At 33.5% G+C, this 18,831-nt stretch overlaps 3 protein-coding genes across 4 annotated transcripts; all 3 read left to right on the top strand.

Moving 5' to 3' along the window:
* The first annotated feature begins 244 nt into the window (after positions 1 to 244).
* Positions 245 to 2,102, top strand: LOC113874560 (protein PHLOEM PROTEIN 2-LIKE A5-like). The gene is made up of 3 exons (XM_027512780.1): positions 245 to 798; positions 1,027 to 1,578; positions 1,908 to 2,102. Exons 1-3 carry the CDS (start codon positions 299 to 301, stop codon positions 1,975 to 1,977), a joined length of 1,122 nt encoding a protein of 373 aa, XP_027368581.1. The 5' UTR covers positions 245 to 298; the 3' UTR covers positions 1,978 to 2,102.
* A 1,010-nt stretch (positions 2,103 to 3,112) lies between these two features.
* Positions 3,113 to 6,827, top strand: LOC113846829. The gene is made up of 4 exons (XM_027475503.1): positions 3,113 to 3,619; positions 3,711 to 4,223; positions 4,818 to 5,344; positions 5,546 to 6,827. Exons 1-3 carry the CDS (start codon positions 3,114 to 3,116, stop codon positions 5,101 to 5,103), a joined length of 1,305 nt encoding a protein of 434 aa, XP_027331304.1. The 5' UTR covers position 3,113; the 3' UTR covers positions 5,104 to 5,344; positions 5,546 to 6,827.
* Positions 6,828 to 7,395: 568 nt separating this feature from the next.
* On the top strand, positions 7,396 to 18,456 carry LOC113846827 (TMV resistance protein N-like). 2 transcript variants are annotated; one of them, XM_027475502.1, is made up of 9 exons: positions 7,396 to 7,825; positions 8,389 to 8,444; positions 13,055 to 13,511; positions 14,360 to 15,458; positions 15,576 to 15,860; positions 16,147 to 16,953; positions 17,343 to 17,890; positions 18,009 to 18,149; positions 18,230 to 18,272. In XM_027475502.1, the coding sequence occupies exons 1-8, from the start codon at positions 7,479 to 7,481 to the stop codon at positions 18,112 to 18,114; spliced, it is 3,705 nt and encodes a 1,234-aa protein (XP_027331303.1). In that variant the 5' UTR covers positions 7,396 to 7,478; the 3' UTR covers positions 18,115 to 18,149; positions 18,230 to 18,272. The 2 variants fall into 2 exon arrangements, with proteins under 2 accessions (XP_027331303.1, XP_027331302.1); XM_027475501.1 differs by lacking the exons at positions 7,396 to 7,825; positions 8,389 to 8,444 and having other exon boundaries at positions 12,990 to 13,511; positions 17,343 to 17,904; positions 18,009 to 18,456.
* Positions 18,457 to 18,831: the final 375 nt, after the last annotated feature.

The raw sequence follows: 18,831 nt of genomic DNA, 5'->3' as shown, positions 1-18,831 counted from the left end.
GTCATGAAAGTAACACCTACCAAAGACCACAAATTCACGGGGAGAAAAAATATAAATTAAAATTAAATGAAATATTATTAAATTAAAGACGGAATTAAAAAAAAAATAATAAAAATTTAGAGATTAACTGGGGATTTACTTTCGTTTTTCGTATGGTTTTATAAAAACGACGTTGCTGTGACATCGACAAGGAAAGCAAAACCTCGTAGGTCAACCTCCTTGTTGCCACCTGATACTCTCACACCATACACATCACATTCTTGGGGAGTTTTAGATCTTTGCTTGAGAGCTATCACAGATGGCGAATGAAGGTAACACTGAACACAAACCCAAATGGCTCTACGATGTTTTCCTTTGTTTTAGAGGGGAAGACACCCGCCACACCTTCGCTGGAAATCTCTATAATGCTTTGACCCACAAGAGATTCAACACTTTCATGGATCATGAGCGTCTCAAAACTGGCGATCATATCTCCTTCATCCATGAAGCGCTCCAACATTCCATGATTTCCATTGTTATTCTCTCCAAAGACTTCGCTTCTTCCACCTACTGTCTTGATGAAATTGTCAAGATCCTTGAGTGCAGGAAGCAGAAGAACCAACTAGTTTTGCCAATCTTTTATGACGTGGATCCCTCTGATGTAAGTTGTGAGAGTGAGACAAGTAGGTTCAAAGAAGCTGTGTCTAATTTTAGAGAAAGGTTTGCTCATGATCTTCCGAAGCTCAATACTTGGAGGTCAACTTTGTCTCGTTTAGCCCAACCTAACCCCATATATGGACAGTGGCAGTTCAAAAATGAGTATGTAGGATACTTTTACAGTTTTACCTTCATTTTTATTATTTTTTAAGCGCTATAAATTATTTTACCTTCGTTATTATTTTAGCCAATCAAGTTCCATGCGTAATTGAGTGGCTATTAGTACCACTTGTTTACACGGAATGTTATCCATACCTGTGAAAAGTTCATATTTTGTGCCACATTCTTTGTATAAATTGATTTGAAAGAGCCAGTAATTTTGATTTGTAGAAGGAAACGCATGAATGAATTAAAAGGGTGTTTGTACTTTTGCAGGAAACAATACGAATATGAACGCATTGAAATGATTGTGGAATGGGTTACCAAAAATGTACCCCGTTGTGATGTTTTTCTTAGCTTCAGGGAGAAAGATACCCGCTACCCTTTTATAGATTTTCTCCACAATGCTTTGCTACTGGAGAGATTCAAAATCAACATGCACGATGAGGCATCGGAGGATTTAGACCAAATTTCACAATCTCTTATTGAATCAATTGAAAGATCATGGCTTTTGGTTGTTGTTTTGTCAGAAAATTTTGCATATTCTTCGTCGTGTCTTGATGAACTTGTCACTATCCTTGAGTGCAAGAAGAAGAAAAACCAACTGGTGTGGCCCATCTTTTACAAAGTGGAACCATCCGATTTAAGACATCAAAGAAATAGCTATGCCGAAGCCATGGCTGAACAAGAAAATAACTTTGGAAAGGATTCTGAAAAAGTGCAGAAATGGAGGTCAGCTTTGTTTGAAGTAGCCAACATGAAAGGATCTCACTTGAAAACAGGGTACATATATTACTTTTCCCTAAATTCCGTAATTTGTGTCTGTTTTACTTGTACTAAATGCCGTTAATTACTTAATGTGACCTTTTCTATACTATTTAATTTTGATAATTTTCAAATGCGGCTTCATTAACAAGGAATATTGTTGGTGACATGATGTATTGTGTGTGGTTGTTAAGGTTTTGTTTCCATTTCAAGTGGAGTTCTGTTTTTTGTGTGGCAGTCTATTTTTATGAAGATTAATTTTATTATTTTGACCAAATAAATTCTGTGTGATAGAAAGAAAATGAAAATTAATTGTGAATGAATCAAATGGTCTTGTACTTTTGTAGGTACGAATATGAAATTATCGAAAAAATTGTGAAAGTGGCCATTAATGCCATGTACATACGTAGTTCGTGATCTCGTGTCAACTACAAGGAAAACTTGGATTTTTGCTTACACTAAAGTAATCAAGTTTCTCTCATGGAATCTGAGTCTGGACTCTGTCAAATGTACTATATAACAGCAGTGTCTAGATAGATGAATATGGGGCATCAGTGTGCGCTAGAGGCTTGAAATCTCGAACTCGTCACATACTCTGCTGTATAAGAAGGAACACGATGTCCCTCAATTCACTTTTAATTCCATTTTTCAATTGGATTTGTACACAATTTTACTTCAATATTAACTCAAGTTCTTCATTCTACTTTATTTTGCCTTTACTCCCTGTTTTAACTCGGATTTCATTAGTTTGCAAATGTTTATTCTTTAACATGCACTGAAAAGCTACATTGTTCAATGGCATCTAGAGAAAGTAATTCCCTTACCATGAATTGGTTAACAAGTGAAGTTGCTTTTAGATAATGCATATGGTAACACGATTTCCATGGGTAAGAATTGATCATGGAACTAATGGAATCAGCAAAACTTGATTGTTAATCAATTTGATGTAACACTGTTCTAGAAGGGGGTTGGTAGTAGGTACATCTTTAAGGGGCAATTCTATCTTAGTTTTTGAATGATCAAGTTGGGCTGTTCCAAAGGTGCCAATGCCATGCCACCAGCTGAAAAGATAGATTTTGCCAAAGGGATGGTAAACTCCTAAACTCCAACATGTTGAACACCAAACAAGAATTCTTTTGAGCTGAAAATTTTCCTTCTGTAATTATCATTCCCTCCAACTCTTATGTTTGAATTCCTTGGAAACTTTCTTCTAGCTATCAAAGACTTGGGGCAGAAACCTTTGAGCAGAGTCCCGATATAGGCATTTAAGAGTAGCATAACAAAAGTTACATCAATTCCAGCTTATCAATTCTCACGCAAGAAAGTTAAATAAGATTCAGATGAGTGGCCAGATCTTTTAATTAAAAATTTCTGGGTCGAAAACAAATTGTCATAACATCACATGACCGTGAAATAGGCGAGTGATAAAAATAATGGGTACTGTTATAGAATCCAATAAGGAAGCAAACCGTGTGGGTCCCATATCGTTGACATTTTCTCAATCTATTGCCATTGTTAAGCACATGCATATCCATCCATTGCACTTGTCGATGATGATGTCGAATGAAGGGGAAGATGGCACTCACGAACAGAGGAGAAACTCCTCCTCCTTCGATGTTTTCATCAGTAGTAGTAGGAATGGTAACAGCTCCAAATTCACACGTCAGCTCTATGGCGCTTTGAAAGAGAATGAAATCGCGACCTTCATGGATGACGATAACCTGCAAGACGGCGACAAAAAACCCTCCGTACTCGAAGCAATTCAAGAATCAAGGATTTATATTGTCGTTCTCTCCGACAACTACGCTTTTTCCCCAGACTGTCTTAACCAACTTGTCAAAATCATCGAGGAGGGTATAAAGAAAGACGATCATGTTATTTATCCCATCTTTTACGAGGTAAACCCACATGACGTTAGAAAATTGAGAGGCTGTTACGGCCAAGCCATGGATAGACATGCAAATAGGTTCGGAAGTGACTCTTCGATGATGCAGAAATGGATTACAGCTCTGAGGCATGTGGCCAGCATTGCTGGATGGGTCTACCAATCTGGAACTGCGTACGTATTGTATTAATTGTTGCAAGGTCGGAACCTGAAGCTTTGTAAAGAGTATTTTGACTGTATTTTTAATTGACGTGGGATATTGCAGGGACGAACATGATTTCATGCAAAGGATTGTGGGATTCGTGGCCCTGCGAGCAATCCGGCATGATGTTTTTCTGAGTTTTAGAGGTGAAGATATGGGCTACAACTTCACTGGTAATCTCTATAATGCTTTGCGCCAGAAGAAAATCAAGACTTTTTTCATCAATGATGACCGTAATTACCCATGGAATGGAGGCTTTCAACTTCCACGCCATATTCGTAAAGCAATTGAAGATGCAAGGATTACAATCGTTGTTCTTTCAAAAAACTACGCATCTTCCACGCGGTGTCTTGAAGACCTAGCTAAAATCATCGAGTGTATGAAGATGAAGAATCAACGGGTTTGGCCCATCTTCTACAAAGTGGAACCGTCCGATGTAAGGAAACAGAAAGGGGATTATGGTGATGCCATGGATTCACACAAAAGTTTCTTCGGAAATGACTCTCAAGAGGTGAAAAATTGGAGTTCAGCTTTGTTTGAAGTCTCCAACTTGACTGGGTTTCCTTTCCAAACCGGGTACGCTGCGCACTGTATGCATTTCATTTACTTTTGTCTCATCTAGTTCTACAATTAAGGGCATATTTGGTTAGTTTTAACCAAAATTGTTTTCTTCATTAAATTCATATTTAAATTAATATAATAAATTGTAAAAAAAAAACAATTAAAAATTTATACTAAATTTCCCTGTAAACTTATTTTTAATAGAAAAGGTACTGATGATAAATAACATCACTTTAAATTTATAGTTTAGCAACTAATTTTACAAAATCAAATTCATTCAAACTCAAGTATATGAATTCTTAACAGGTACTTTTAAAAATAAAAATTTTCTTATAAGTTAGTATTAACTCATGCTCTTTTAGTTTTTTCAAGTCTTCTCAATTAACTTTTTAAAACTTAAACTATGTATGTTAATTTTAATTTGTTAAATAAATATTTATATTATTTCTTTATTTTTTTTCTCTTTTAAAAGCAGAAGGTTACCTAAAGGAGACTCAAGGTGGGTTTTTGTGCAGATAGATTTGTCATGCTTGAATAATTCTGATTTGTAGTGAGTAAACGGAAAGCAAAGTTTGTCTCTGATGAATTAAAAGGTTATGCTTTTGATAGGTACGAATATGAATTGATCGAAAGGATTGTGGAATCAACAGTTGGGTCCTTGCCTCGCTATGATGTTTTTCTGAGCTATACTGGGGAAGATACTCGTCATACCTTTTCAGGATATCTCTATAATGTTCTGCGCCAGAAGGGATTCAAAATCTTCATGGATGATGAGGCATTGGTGGATGGGAACCAAATTTCTCAGACTCTCACAAAAATTGAAATTTCAAGGCATTCTGTTTTGTGTTCTCTGAAAACTATGCATATTCCTCGTGGTGTCTTGATGAGCTTGTGAAGATCCATGAGTGTATGAAGATGAAGAAGAATATTGTGGTTTGGCCCATATTTTACAAGGTGGAACCGTCTGATGTAAGATACCAAAGAAACAGTTATGGTGATGCCATTTCTGCACATGAAAAAATGTTCGGGAAGGATTCTGATAAGGTGCAAAAATGGAGGTTAGCTTTATCCGAAGTCCCGTGCTTGGGAGGATATTACAGAAGATCAGAGTCTGAAATCATCTTAAAAGAATTAGAGTACGTACTAATGCTTCAATTATCTTTAGCTGATGAAGTTACTTAATTAACGTCTACTAATTAAACTTTTTAAGAATGTGATTATTAATTAATATGTTAAACGTTAGTATTGTGTTGTTAAAGTTGTGTTTCCTCTTTTAGTGCAGTTATATTTTGATGAAATAAATTGTGATGAAACTGAAAGTTCATGTGCTTTTTTAGGCATGAAAATGAACTTATTGAACAGATTGTGGAACATCTGAGTTTCTCCTACAGTAAAGTGTCTGTCGAATCCAAGCCAACTCCCTTCAACAGGTGGTTTCAAAATCGGTTTGGATCATTGAAATGTTCAACACTAAGTTGTTCTATCACTGTTTGTGTCCCAGTGGAATTATGAGGAGTTTAATGTAATTCACCCATGAGTGTCTGAGTTTGTATAAGCAAGAAAGAAACATGGATAATATGAAATTCACATGTCCCTATATCCATTGAAGCGTGTAAGAAAGCTCAAGTCAAATGGAGGAGAAGAACTACAACAGAAGAGGCAAATTGGAAGATGGGCTTACTGAATAATTGATTATGATGCAGAAGCTTATGAAGTTTGCTGAGGCATTTTTATTGACAAATGCTTGATTAAATGCTTATGAAGTTTGCAAGATAACTTTCAATGGCAAGCTTGAAAATATGCTGTGTCCAGCACACATGGAAATTGCAAGAATAAATGTACCTGGGGACTCATTTTGAACTAAAAACTCATTCAGAAAACATTTTGTTTCTTGCATTGAGCATAAATATAATGTTAATTAATATGGAAATATCTATTTATGCTATATGGTAAATAAATATTAATTTATAAATAACATTTATGTGTCCTATATTTTGTTATTTGTCATTTTTTTACACTTAAAAAAATTAATTTAATTTAAATTAATGGAAGTACTTAATCAACCATGCAATGTATCGTTATCAAATAAGACAATTTATACATAAATTTTTAACTATTATTTGTTAGCTAAAATTTTACTTCTGTGAGTAGATAAGAACAATTTTTTTCTTTCCATTTAAAATTAATAATAAAAGTAAAAATAAAATTCAAGTTACTCTAATTTTGACACTAAAAAGTGAACCATTTCTTTCCTCTTAAAATGCATTAAGAAATCTCATTATAAATGTGATTATTTAAAAATGTGATCCAAATCCTTTTATTACTGTTTTTTCATACACAAATTTATTATTATTTGACATTCATTTTTAATTTTTTAAAAATTTTCACGTTATTAATTATTTTTAATTTTTTTCTTTATGTGCCAATCACTTATACCCTTAAATTAATTTTTAAATTATTTTTTCTCTCTAAATTTAATGCATTTATTTAAAATAGTTGTATAAATTTATTTTAATTTGTTCAACCTTTTTATATTTATATTTTGAATTTTTATTTAAAGTAAAAAAATTAACTATATATAGTTTTTGGTCAACAAAAAAAAATCACTATAAGGTTTCCATATAATATACGAAATACTTCTTAATCTTTATCACACAAGACTTGGTTTACTCTGACTAAAAAGTAATATATATCCTATGATTTTTGGCTTTTGATATTATTTATAATTTTTTTATTCAGTAACATTTTCACCACGATACATATTTGTAGTTGACTTTGATACATTGTGGATTTTGTTTTCTATGTTGACTCCGATTAAAGTATTAACAACTTTAAATCAAATAGGTAATAGATAAAGATGGGTGTGCGTCATTTCTTTTAAAATAAGGGTTTTGTTAGTGATAGTTTTAACTACACTGATTAAAATAAAATAAAAAATTACAGTAAGACTATTTTAAAATTATAAAATTTTAAAATTCAACGTTAGATTTACTCCACTTATTTATTTATTATTATTATTATTATTTCTTTACGATAAAAAAAGAAAAGAAAAGCGAGAGACAGCTCATCCCTTTGAAAAAGACACACGGCATAGAAGATGAAGGCACTGTCCTGCTTGTGTACCCATTTGTGAGTGTGTGGTTGATGATGGCGAATCATGAATCTTGTTGGCGCTACGATGTTTTTGTAAGTTTTAGAGGAGAAGATACTCGTCACACTTTCACGGGTCATCTCTACGATGCTTTGCAACGAAAAGGGATCAACACCTTCATGGATGATGATGGACTGAAGGGTGGACATCAAATTTCACTCTCTCTTGTTGGAGCTATCCAGGAATCAAGGATTTCAGTTGTTGTTTTCTCTGAAAACTATGCATCTTCCTCTTGGTGTCTTGATGAACTTGTCCAGATAGTTGAGTGTATGGAGATGAAGAACCATTTGATTTGGCCAATCTTTTACAAAGTGGCACCATCTGATATAAGGCATCAAAGAAATAGTTATGCTGAAGCCATCACTGAACATGAAAATAGGTTCGGAAAAGAGTCTAAAAAGGTGCAAAAATGGCGATCAGCTTTGTCTCAAGTTGCCAACTTGAAAGGGTGGCATTTCGAAACTGGGTATACACTATTTTTTCAATTACTTTTTGTTGATCAAGTTTCATAATTAGCGCCTGCCATTAATTAGGCCAATCATGCTTTCAAATGCCCATTTTCTTCCTTTTCTTTTTACGATTTCCTCCAAAATATCTTGAATAGTAACGTTTCAAATATGCTTTTCAAAAAATAAGTTATTTGTGTGTACCAAAAGTACTTACAATTAGTAGTTGGAGACTATTCCTTTAGAACACGGATTATCACAATATTTTACCTATTTGTGATTAATGTTTAATAAATCTCCCCACATCTTCCTCTTCCCCCTTTGTTGGTGAGCTGCACTTTTTATATTTTTTAAATCTTTAATTTTACTGATTGTTTTGTTTTTATTTCCCTTGATTTAATCATTAATAATTCACATGATCAAGTTTTATTATATTTTATTACAATAATTGTTTTTAAAATAATTTTTAGATGTTGTATTTATTTGTGATATTTACTTTAGATTAAAATTTGGAACTAATTCACTTAATAAGTTGTCATTGCTCGTTACTAACACTAAAAATGTTAATATATGTCTTTTGTAGGTACGAATATGAATTTATCCAAAAGTTTGTTGAAATGGCTATTGCTAAATTACGTCGTGAACAATTAGATGTTGATGAACACATAATTGGACACCAGTCTCGCATACAAGAAGTGAAGTCACTTTTAGACATTGAAACTCGTAACAACGTTTTCATGGTGGGAATTCATGGAGCAGGTGGAATAGGGAAGACAACACTTGCCAAAGCTCTATATAACTTGATTTTTAAACAATATGAATGTGCAATTTTTCTTGAAGGTGTTAGAGAATCATCAAAGAACATGGGCCTCCAAAATCTTCAAGAGACAATGCTATCAAAGCTGCTTGAAGGGGAAATTATCAAGTTAGCCAGTGTTTATGAAGGTGCCGCTAGATTAAAAGTCAAACTGCGGCATATGAGAATTCTTGTGGTGCTTGATGATGTAGATAGTGTGGACCAGTTAGAAAAACTAGCAGGAAACTGTAATTGGTTTGGTTCAGGTAGCAGAATCATTATAACAACAAGGGATAAGCATGTGCTAACTATTCATGATGTTGAAAAGAGATATGAAATGAAAGAGTTGGATGATCATGAAGCTCTTCTACTTTTTTGCTGGAAGGCCTTCAAAATGAGTCAACCGGCAACCAGCTATGAAGATGTGTCTAACCGTGCAGTTCGTTATGCCAAAGGCCTTCCATTGGCATTAAAAGTTATGGGCTCCAATTTGGTTGGCAAATCCATAAGGGAATGTGAATGTGCATTGGAACAATATGAGAGGATTCAAGATAGAAAGATACAAGACATATTAAGGGTAAGCTATGATTGCTTACATGATTTTGCAAAGGATATATTCCTAGACATTGCTTGCTTCTTTAAAGGGGAGAGATGGGAATATGTTGAAAGGATTTTAGACAAATGTCTTTTTTACCCTACATACAATATTGGTGTCCTTGTTGACAAATCTCTTCTTACTGTTGATAAATATGGTCACTTAAGGATGCATGATCTAATACAAGACATGGGCAAAGAAGTTGTTAGGCTTGAATCACCAAGAAAACCGGGTAAACGCAGCAGATTATGCTTCCAAGAAGATGTTCTTAGTGTTCTAATAGAAAATTCAGTAAGACTATTCCATTCCTAATTAAAACATGCAGTATATGTATCCACTCAAAATATTTACGAGTTACTAATTAACATTATTTTACCTCTTGACAGGGAAGCAATAATATTGAAGGAATAATTTTAGATCCCCCTAATGAAGAAGAAGTAAATGTAGATTGGAGTGGTATTGCCTTTGAAAAGATGAATAAGCTTCGAGTTCTCATTCTTCGAAATGCACGCTTTTCATCAGCACCTAGTTATCTTCCGAATAGTCTACGATTGCTTGAATGGAAAGGGTATCCATCTGAATCTCTACCACCAGGTTTTAATCCCCAGAATGTTGCTGTGATAAGTTTGCCAGAAAGTCATTTTAGGCTAGAAAAGGAAAAGCCATTCCTGGTAATTAATATTACTTTATTAATTTTTTTCCTTTTTATAATTCTTACTTAATTCAGATGAAGAAAAAAATCATTTTAATTACTTTCACTTTAGGCATAATTTCTAATCATTTTATCGTGATTTATTTTGGCAGAAACTCGAGCATTTGACTGACCTAAATTTGTCAAGTTGTCAATCCATAACTTGTGTTCCTGATGTGTCTGGAATTCCAAATTTGAAAGAACTAAACCTGTTTGCTTGTGAGAATCTAATTGATGTTCATCACTCCGTTGGGTTTCTGAAAAAGCTTGAAATCATTAATTTAATAGCATGCAAGAATCTCAGAAATTTCTTACCTAAAATCTGGTTGCCATCTCTTCGACGACTTAACTTTGATTATTGCGAAAGTATTGAATTCTTCCCCGATATAGAGGGAGTGATGGATAAGTTGTCATATATTGGCTTGATGGATACTCAAATTAAGGAGCTACCACATTCCGTAGATAATTTTACGGGACTTGAATCTATAAGTATGTCATCAATCACAGGAGTAATAGATCTACCATGGACCTTATTCATGTTGCCCAAGATCCAATTATTAGATTTTAAGGGTAACCATGAAGTTCGAGAATCATTTAGAAGGTTTCAATATAGTGAAGTCTTTGCAACAATTGGGCACTCTCCTTTACGACGATTGTCTTTGATAAATTGTGGCTTAACAGATGAAGATCTCCACCTTATTCTTGCCTGTTTTCCATACTTGGAAGAGCTAGAAGTGCCAGAGAATGATTTTGTGTTCCCCTCGACCTGTATCAAAGAATTTGCTAACTTGAAGGTTTTTGATGTAAGTTATAGTATGGATCTTTAGGAAATTCTAGAGTTGCCACTAAGTATTCAGAGAGTATTAGCTAGAGGTTGTCCATCCTTGACTTCAGAAACATCAAAATTGTTATGGTCACAGGTCAGATTCCTTTCTCTTTCACATCAAGGTTTTTTGTTAATATTTTCAAAATTTTTTAGAAGAGTTGGATACCAAGGCACGTTAATTTTCAGTTATATTTATATCATACAATATTACAAATATTCCTAACTACACCGTCCTCATATTATAGATATATTGTGAATTATTATTTGTTTTTCTTAGAACAATGTTTACCCATTTGAAATGAAAAATTTTAAACAAACCTAGTTTCATTTTACTAATTTTTCTCCCTTTATGTAAAACAAATTTTACGCTATGATCCTTTTTTTTGGTCACAGGCATTGAAAGAAGTCTATAGATTACATGTTGTTATGCCTCAAAGGGGCATTCCAAGGTGGTTTGACCATCGTTGTAATGGAGGGATTGTGTCCTTTCAAGCTCGTAGAAAGTTTCCGATTATTGCTTTAGCGTTTGTCTTCAAAGAAAAGCCAACAGAGATAGTGATGCAAACTGATTATATCATCGTTATTCAGTTGTACATTAATGGCCACAAGGTGGATAACTTTTGTCATAATGTTGGTTATTGGTCTGTAATTGAGGGAGATCATGTTTTACTATGTGATGTGCGATCTATGGTTGATGTTGAAGAGTGGCCAATCCTTGACATTGCTTTTATCCGAGTGGAATCACGTGGAGTTTAAATGTGATTTACACGGATATTCGACCATGACCGTAAGTTACTGTGGAGCTCATCTTTATAAGCAAGAAACAAATATGGAGGATATTCAATTCATGTGTCACAATCCATTGAAGCGAAAACCATCACTGAGTCATAATATGCCAAAGAAGCGTGCAAGATTAATGCTCAAGTTTAAGAGTGGAAGAAGAAAGGGCAACCAAAAGTCACGAAGGTGGTGGATAAATATGGGCATACCCATTGATGGGTTATAATGCAAAAGTTGCTTTTTTTAAAAAATTATTTTCTAATAAAATTTTCCTCTTAACTTCATTTAATTTTCTTTTTCTTAATGACTTGCAGGAAAGCAACTCAGTTTCAAACTTTATCTTCCGGCAGAAGAATGAAAATGGTCTTTCCAATGAGTAAATGTTTTTGGAGGTTTCTCTCGTATGGCTTAAGCGTGTCCAAACCAAAATGGCCTTCGGTTTGAAATTGTCATGCCGTGTCTAAGAATGCATGTCTATTGAAATTGCTTCAACCTTCCATCTTTTCTTACTTCCCTTACATGATTTGAAATAACCTCTAATTGTAAATGATAATGGTGAAGAGTTAGAAAAATCGGGTGAAAAGTGTAATTGTTTGGTTCGGGTTGCAAGTCATTGTTGATAACAAAAGGGAAAAAAAGTAAGTGTTGAATGTTCACCATGTTTTTAAGGGAATGAGACTAGTGGCCAGACTTTTTTTTTTTTTTTTTAATTTTATTTTATTCTAATTGTATTTTCAGTGATGCACTTGTGTAATCAATACGTATACACACACATGTATTCTCTTTCTATCGCGTCCTTTATTAAATGGTTTATTTCTTTTCATTTTTTTATATATTTCACCAGGAATATGCAACAATTTTCATTCTACTTTTCCCATTCACCCTTATTTAATATTTAAAAAATAAATAAAGCTATTTAAGTTCATTCTTTTACATAACAAATCTAATTAAAAAATGTTAAAAATAAAAAATTATACCCTCAAAATAGAATATCTATAGTTGTCATTACATTATTTAATTGAGAACAAGTTTTTAATTACGTGGTAAATAAATGATTACTATATTTAATGACTATATTATAAAAATAAACGTAGAAAAATTAAATTTTCGTTGATGAAAAGATTAAATGTGACTTTTGGTTTATTTACAAATTACAATGCAGAAAACAAAAAGATATTTTATTTTCTATCCAATTTTTTGTATTTAATTTTAAATTGTGTTTATTTTTTATACAAATTTATCTTATTAATTCTATCTTACGTCACGTTCAACTGCTCATAGAATTGTTGAACATAACTTTAACTAATCAAAATTATTGATTATTATTTTATTTGGGGGAGAAAAGCGATGCTGAATTTATGAGAAGGAAAATAAAAGCACGTTGGTGGCATGGCCCTTCGCATTAATGCAATGCAACGATGATAGGTAGCTAACCGTTTTGAAAGGTCGCATAAATGGAGCCACACGGCATCAATGAAAAACAGTACAAGACCACTTATCATAAGACTCCTAAGAGTAACATTTGGTTCTCTGATCACTTGTTGTATCATGGCAGATCAAGAATCTTTTTGTAACTACGATGTTTTTCTTAGTTTTAGAGGAGAAGACACCCGTCACACTTTCACGGGTCATCTCTATGATGCTTTCCGAAGGAAGGGAATCAACATATTCATGGATGATGATGGATTGAAGGGTGGGGACCAAATTGCACTCTCTCTTGTTCGAGCTATTCAGGAATCAAGGATTTCAGTTGTTGTTTTCTCTGAAAACTATGCATCTTCCTCTTGGTGCCTTGATGAACTAGTTGAGATTGTTGGGTGTATGAAGATGAAGAACCAATTGGTTTGGCCAATCTTTTACAAAGTGGAACCATCGGATATTAGATATCAGAGAAATAGTTATGCTGAAGCTATGACTAAACATGAACGTAGGTTTGGAAAAGAGTCTGAAAGGATGCAGAAATGGCGATCAGCTTTGTCTCAAGTTGCCAACTTAAAAGGATGGCATTTCGAAACTGGGTATGCACTATTTTCAACTACTTTTAATTTATCAACTTCCATTATTAGCTAGCACTAACCATTTTCATGCTTGCTTGACATGCCCAATTTCTTTCTAAAAAAACTATTTTCTTATTTTAAGAATATGATTTTTTAATATCAATATTTAATGCTTATCTAATAGATTTTTGTAGTTCTTAATTTTTTAATTCAAGGATTTAATAATTTGAACGACAAAATAATTTAAATTAATTATAATTTTATTTATTTATTTTTTCATATACATGGGTATTAAAAATACTTTTCAAAAGTAAAAGGATCAAACAAATCCATTTCATGCACCCACAAAACATTATTTATTTTTTCCCGTTTGTTGTCGGCTGCACTCCCTTTTATTATTCAAATTTACAACATACTCATTTATTTTCCTTATAAAAACATTTTCTTTAAATGTATTTAGCTCTTATCTTTTTTAGTTATTGCCTTGTCTTACTCTTCCCCGCTGTAATTTTGCGTTTTTTGTTTATTGAATGAATTATTAAAGGTCCCTTCGTATTAAAAGTTGGCATTGACTGACTAAGTCTCTTCTCTTGAGTTGTCATTGCTCTCCTACTAGCACTAAATCCGACTATTAATTACATAATATATTTCACTCGTGTCTTTGAAATTTTAAAAATGAAATTCATTCTCACAATCATTGTTTCAAATATAAGTTAACATAACAAGGAATGGTGTTGTAAACTGGGATATATTTTTTGTGTTGTAAAGGTTCTGTTTTGGAGTTCAAATGAAGCTATGTATTTTGTGTGATCATTTTTATTTATTTTGATAGTTATTTTATTTTGTGAAATGACATTGTTCTTTTGTAGGTATGAATATGAATTTATCCAAAAGTTTGTTGAAATGGCCATTGCTGAATTACATCATGAACAATTAGATGTTGGTGAGCACATAGTTGGACACCAGTCTTGCATACAGGAAGTGAGGTCACTTTTACATATTGAATCTCGTGACAAGGTTTGCATGGTGGGAATTCATGGAACAGGTGGAATAGGGAAGACAACACTTGCCAAAGCTCTATATAACATGATTTTTTATCAATTTGAATGTGCAATTTTTCTTGAAAGTGTTAGAGAAACATCAAAGCAAATGGGGCTTGTACATCTTCAAGAGACAATGCTATCTAAGCTGCTTGAAGGGAAAATTATCAAGTTAAGCAGTGTAGATGAAGGTGCCGCTAGATTGAAAGACAGGCTTCGGCATAGGAGAATTCTTCTGGTGCTTGATGATGTAGATAGTGTGGACCAGTTAGAAAAACTAGCAGGAAATTGTAATTGGTTTGGTTCAGGTAGCAGAATCATTATAACAACAAGGGATAAGCATGTGTTAACTATTCATGAGGTTGAAAAGAGATATGAAATGAAAGAGTTGAATGATCATGAAGCTCTTCAACTTTTTTGCTGGAAGGCCTTCAAAATGAGTCAACCGGCAACCAGCTATGAAGATGTGTCTAACCGTGCAGTTCGTTATGCCAGAGGCCTTCCATTGGCATTAAAAGTAATTGGCTCCAATTTGGTTGGCAAATCCATAAGGGAATGTGAATGTGCATTGGAACAATACGAGAGGATTCCGGATAGAAAGATACAAGACATACTCAAGGTAAGCTATGATTGCCTATCAGAGAATGCACAGTATGTCTTCCTTGATATTGCTTGCTTCTTTAAAGGGGAGAGAAGAGAATATGTTGAAAGAATTTTAGACAAATGTGACTTTTACCCAACATACAATATTGGAATACTTGTTGACAAATCTCTTCTTACTGTTGATCAATATGGTCACTTAAGGATGCATGATCTAATACAAGACATGGGCAAAGAAGTAGTTAGACAGGAATCGCCAAGAAGACCTGGTGAACGTAGCAGGTTATACTTTCATGAAGATGTTCTCAATGTTTTAACAGAAAATTCAGTAAGAACCTTACTCTTGATTTCTCCCTCTCAAATGTTAGAATTGTCCAAACCCTGCGTTATGTGTCCACTCAAAAGAGTATCTGAGTAACAGAGGTACTTTATTTTACTCTGACAGGGAAGCAGTACTATTGAAGGAATACTGTTAGATCCACCGAAGGAAGAAGAAGTTGAAGTAGAGTGGGGTGGCATTGCCTTCGAAAAGATGAGTAATCTTCGAATTCTGGTTGTGAGGAATGCACACTTTTTATCAGCACCTAAATATCTGCCAAGTAGTCTAAGGTTGCTTGAATGGAAGGGTTACCCATCAGAATCACTCCCACCAGGATTTTATCCAAGGAATGTTGTTGTCTTAAGTTTACCACATAGTCATTTCAAACTAGAAAAGGAAAATAAATTCCCGGTAAGGTCATATTTTTTAACCCTTATTCTCATTCAAGATGTAAAAAAAATTATTATTACTTTATATATGGATAAAACTCAAGTGCACTTCTATAGGTGCCTTTAGCACTGTTTGCTGATTGGTATTGAATTTTTACCTCAATAATATATATTGACCTGCATGAATCATTGAAACTTCAATTTTAATTGGAGAATAACACTAAAATTACTTATCACATTGCGCCTAATTAATTTTTGTCCTTCGTATATGTAATTGCTAATCATTTTAATTTGTTTTTGGTTGGCAGAAACTCAAGCATTTGACTGAACTGAATTTCTCTTATTGTCGATTCATAACTCATCTACCTGATGTGTCTGGAGTTCCATCTTTAAAGCACATAAAACTTATTGCATGTAGAAAACTGATTTCGATTGATGAATCTGTTGGATTTCTTGAGAAGCTTGAAAGTTTAGATGCAAGAGAATGTGGCAAGCTAAGAAAATTCTCATCAAGAATCTGGTTGCCATCTCTCCAACTTCTCAACTTTGAATTTTGTAACAATTTGCAATCATTCCCTGAAATAGAGAAAGTGATGGATAAGCCCTTAGACATTTGTTTAAATGATACTAAAATTAGGGAGTTGCCAAGTTCTGTGTATAATCTTATGGGACTCAAAACTGTAAGTATGTCAGCATGTAGAAGAGTGAGAAATCTACCAAGTACCTTATTTATGTTGCCAAGGATTGTTGAGTTGAAGTTTCAGGGCAATTTTCAAGTTCGAAAATCATTTAGAAGCTTCCGAAATAGCCATGTAATAACAACCATTAGCCACTCTCCTTTACGACGATTGTCATGTATAAATTGTGGTTTAACAGATGAAGATCTCCAATTTATTCTTAGTTGTTTTCCAAACTTGGAAGAGCTAATATTGCCATGGAACAATTTTAAGTCTCTCCCTACATCCATTAAAGAATCTTCTAACTTGACAGTTCTTGATGTAATTGGTAACGAGAGACTTAAGGAAATTCCAGAGTTGCCATCAAGTATTCAGATAGTATTGGCTAGAGGTTGTTCATCCTTAACTTCAGAAACATCAAGAATGTTATGGTCTCAGGTTAGACTCATTTTTCTGTCACATTATACATGATACTGGAAAAATTCATAGGTATACTTGAACATCTCTATGGTTTACTTTTAAAATTTCTAAGAAATATTTTTATTGAACCACAAGCCACATCATGTTCCAAGTTTATCCATTTCACACGGTAAAAAAAATATTCTCAAGAACATACACCTTCCACTTTCTAGTTTTAATGGACACAATCTTTATCCTACGTAACATGAAAATTTTTAAGCAACCCAAGTTTTAATTCAGTTGTTCCAGTTTTATGCCAAACTTATTGTTGTACTTAGAAAAAAGAAGCTTAATTAGAAAAATAAAACATTATTATTGACTCCAATTAGGCGAAGTTACTAGTTGTCATTTATGTTTTATTGTCACAGGCATTGAAGGAAGTCTATAAATTACATGTTTTGATGCCAGAAAGCCAGTTTCCAAATTGGTTTGATCATCAATATGAAGGTGGAATTGTGTCCTTTTGGGCTCGTGGACAATTTCCCATCGTTGCTTTAGCTTTTCTCTTCAAAGACATGCCACTACCACCCCGAATTCTAGTTAATCATAGCATTCGTATTCACTTGTACATTAATGGACGAGAAGTGGTTAAATTAAGTTGGTCTGGGTATGGACTTGAAGGAGACCATGTGTTCCTATGTGATGTACGATCTGGGGTTGGTGCTGAAGAGTGGCCAATTCGTGACATGTTGCATGCATCTGATTGGAATCATGTGGAGTTTAAATGTGATTCACCTGCAGGTTTGATCGTGAGTTATTGTGGTGTTCACGTGTATAAACAAGAAACTAACATGCAAGATATTCAATTCACACGTCCCAACCCATTGAAGAGAAAACCATCAATAACAAGTCATAAACTACCGAAGAAGCGTGTGAGAATGCTCAAGTCTAACATAGACAAGAGAAAGACACCAAGGTGGTGGAATATGGGTGTGTAGATTAATTGATTATGATGCAAAAGCTTAGTATTTTATTTTCTAATGATTTTGTTTACTCTTAAGTTTATTTAATTATTTTCATTTTGTGACTTGCAGGAAATTTACTCAGTTATCTTCTGGGAGAAGAATGAAAATGGTATTTCCTATGAATAAAGGTTTTTGGAGATTTTCCTATGGCTTTAGTATGTCAAAGAAGAACTAGCTGCTTTGAAATTGTCATTTCATGCCTGCTGTCCACGAATGTTTGAAGTTGTTCAAACCTTCCATCTTGTCATAATTCCTTAATTATATGAAAGGACTTCTACAGGAATGTTTGTTTCTAGCAGGAGTACTAACAATTAGGAATTCATGTTATTATAGTATGTTCCCAGACAGTCAAGTAATAGCAACGCCACCCCCTATTTTTTAGGATTTTTATTCAAAAACATGAAGTCACCAACCAAAATACCTTCTTGTTGCAAATACGGATGCACTTGTACATTAATAGTCTCAAGGCAGATATCTTTTTGTGATGTTGAGGATTTATTTGTTAAAAATTTATGAGGATCATGTGAATAGTTTAAAATTTTGACTAAAATTTCAAATTTGTAGTTTTTAAATTTCAAACACTAAATCTTAAATTAAATATACATTAATCATTTCTTCTCAAATTAAGTTTGTTTGATGATTGAGTAACAATAATAATAAAACAGGAAAGGAGGACGTGTAATAGTAAGTGTAGATTAACTATGTTAAAAATAGTGAGAATGATTTAACAGTAATGATAATAATAATAGTTTGTGTCGAGTTATGAAAGTGACAATGTAATGATGAGTATTATAAATAAATATTTTAATGATGACAGTAACAATGATAATATTGTAATAGTTATACTAATAGCAACAATAGTCATTTGTTATAATGAATTTTTGTGACTAAT

This window comes from Abrus precatorius, unplaced genomic scaffold, assembly GCF_003935025.1.
Source record: "Abrus precatorius isolate BTA unplaced genomic scaffold, Abrus_2018 Scaffold8, whole genome shotgun sequence".
Lineage (NCBI taxonomy): Eukaryota > Viridiplantae > Streptophyta > Magnoliopsida > Fabales > Fabaceae > Abrus > Abrus precatorius.
Note: the sequence above shows the minus strand (reverse complement) of the source record. Positions and strands in the feature narration are given on the sequence as shown.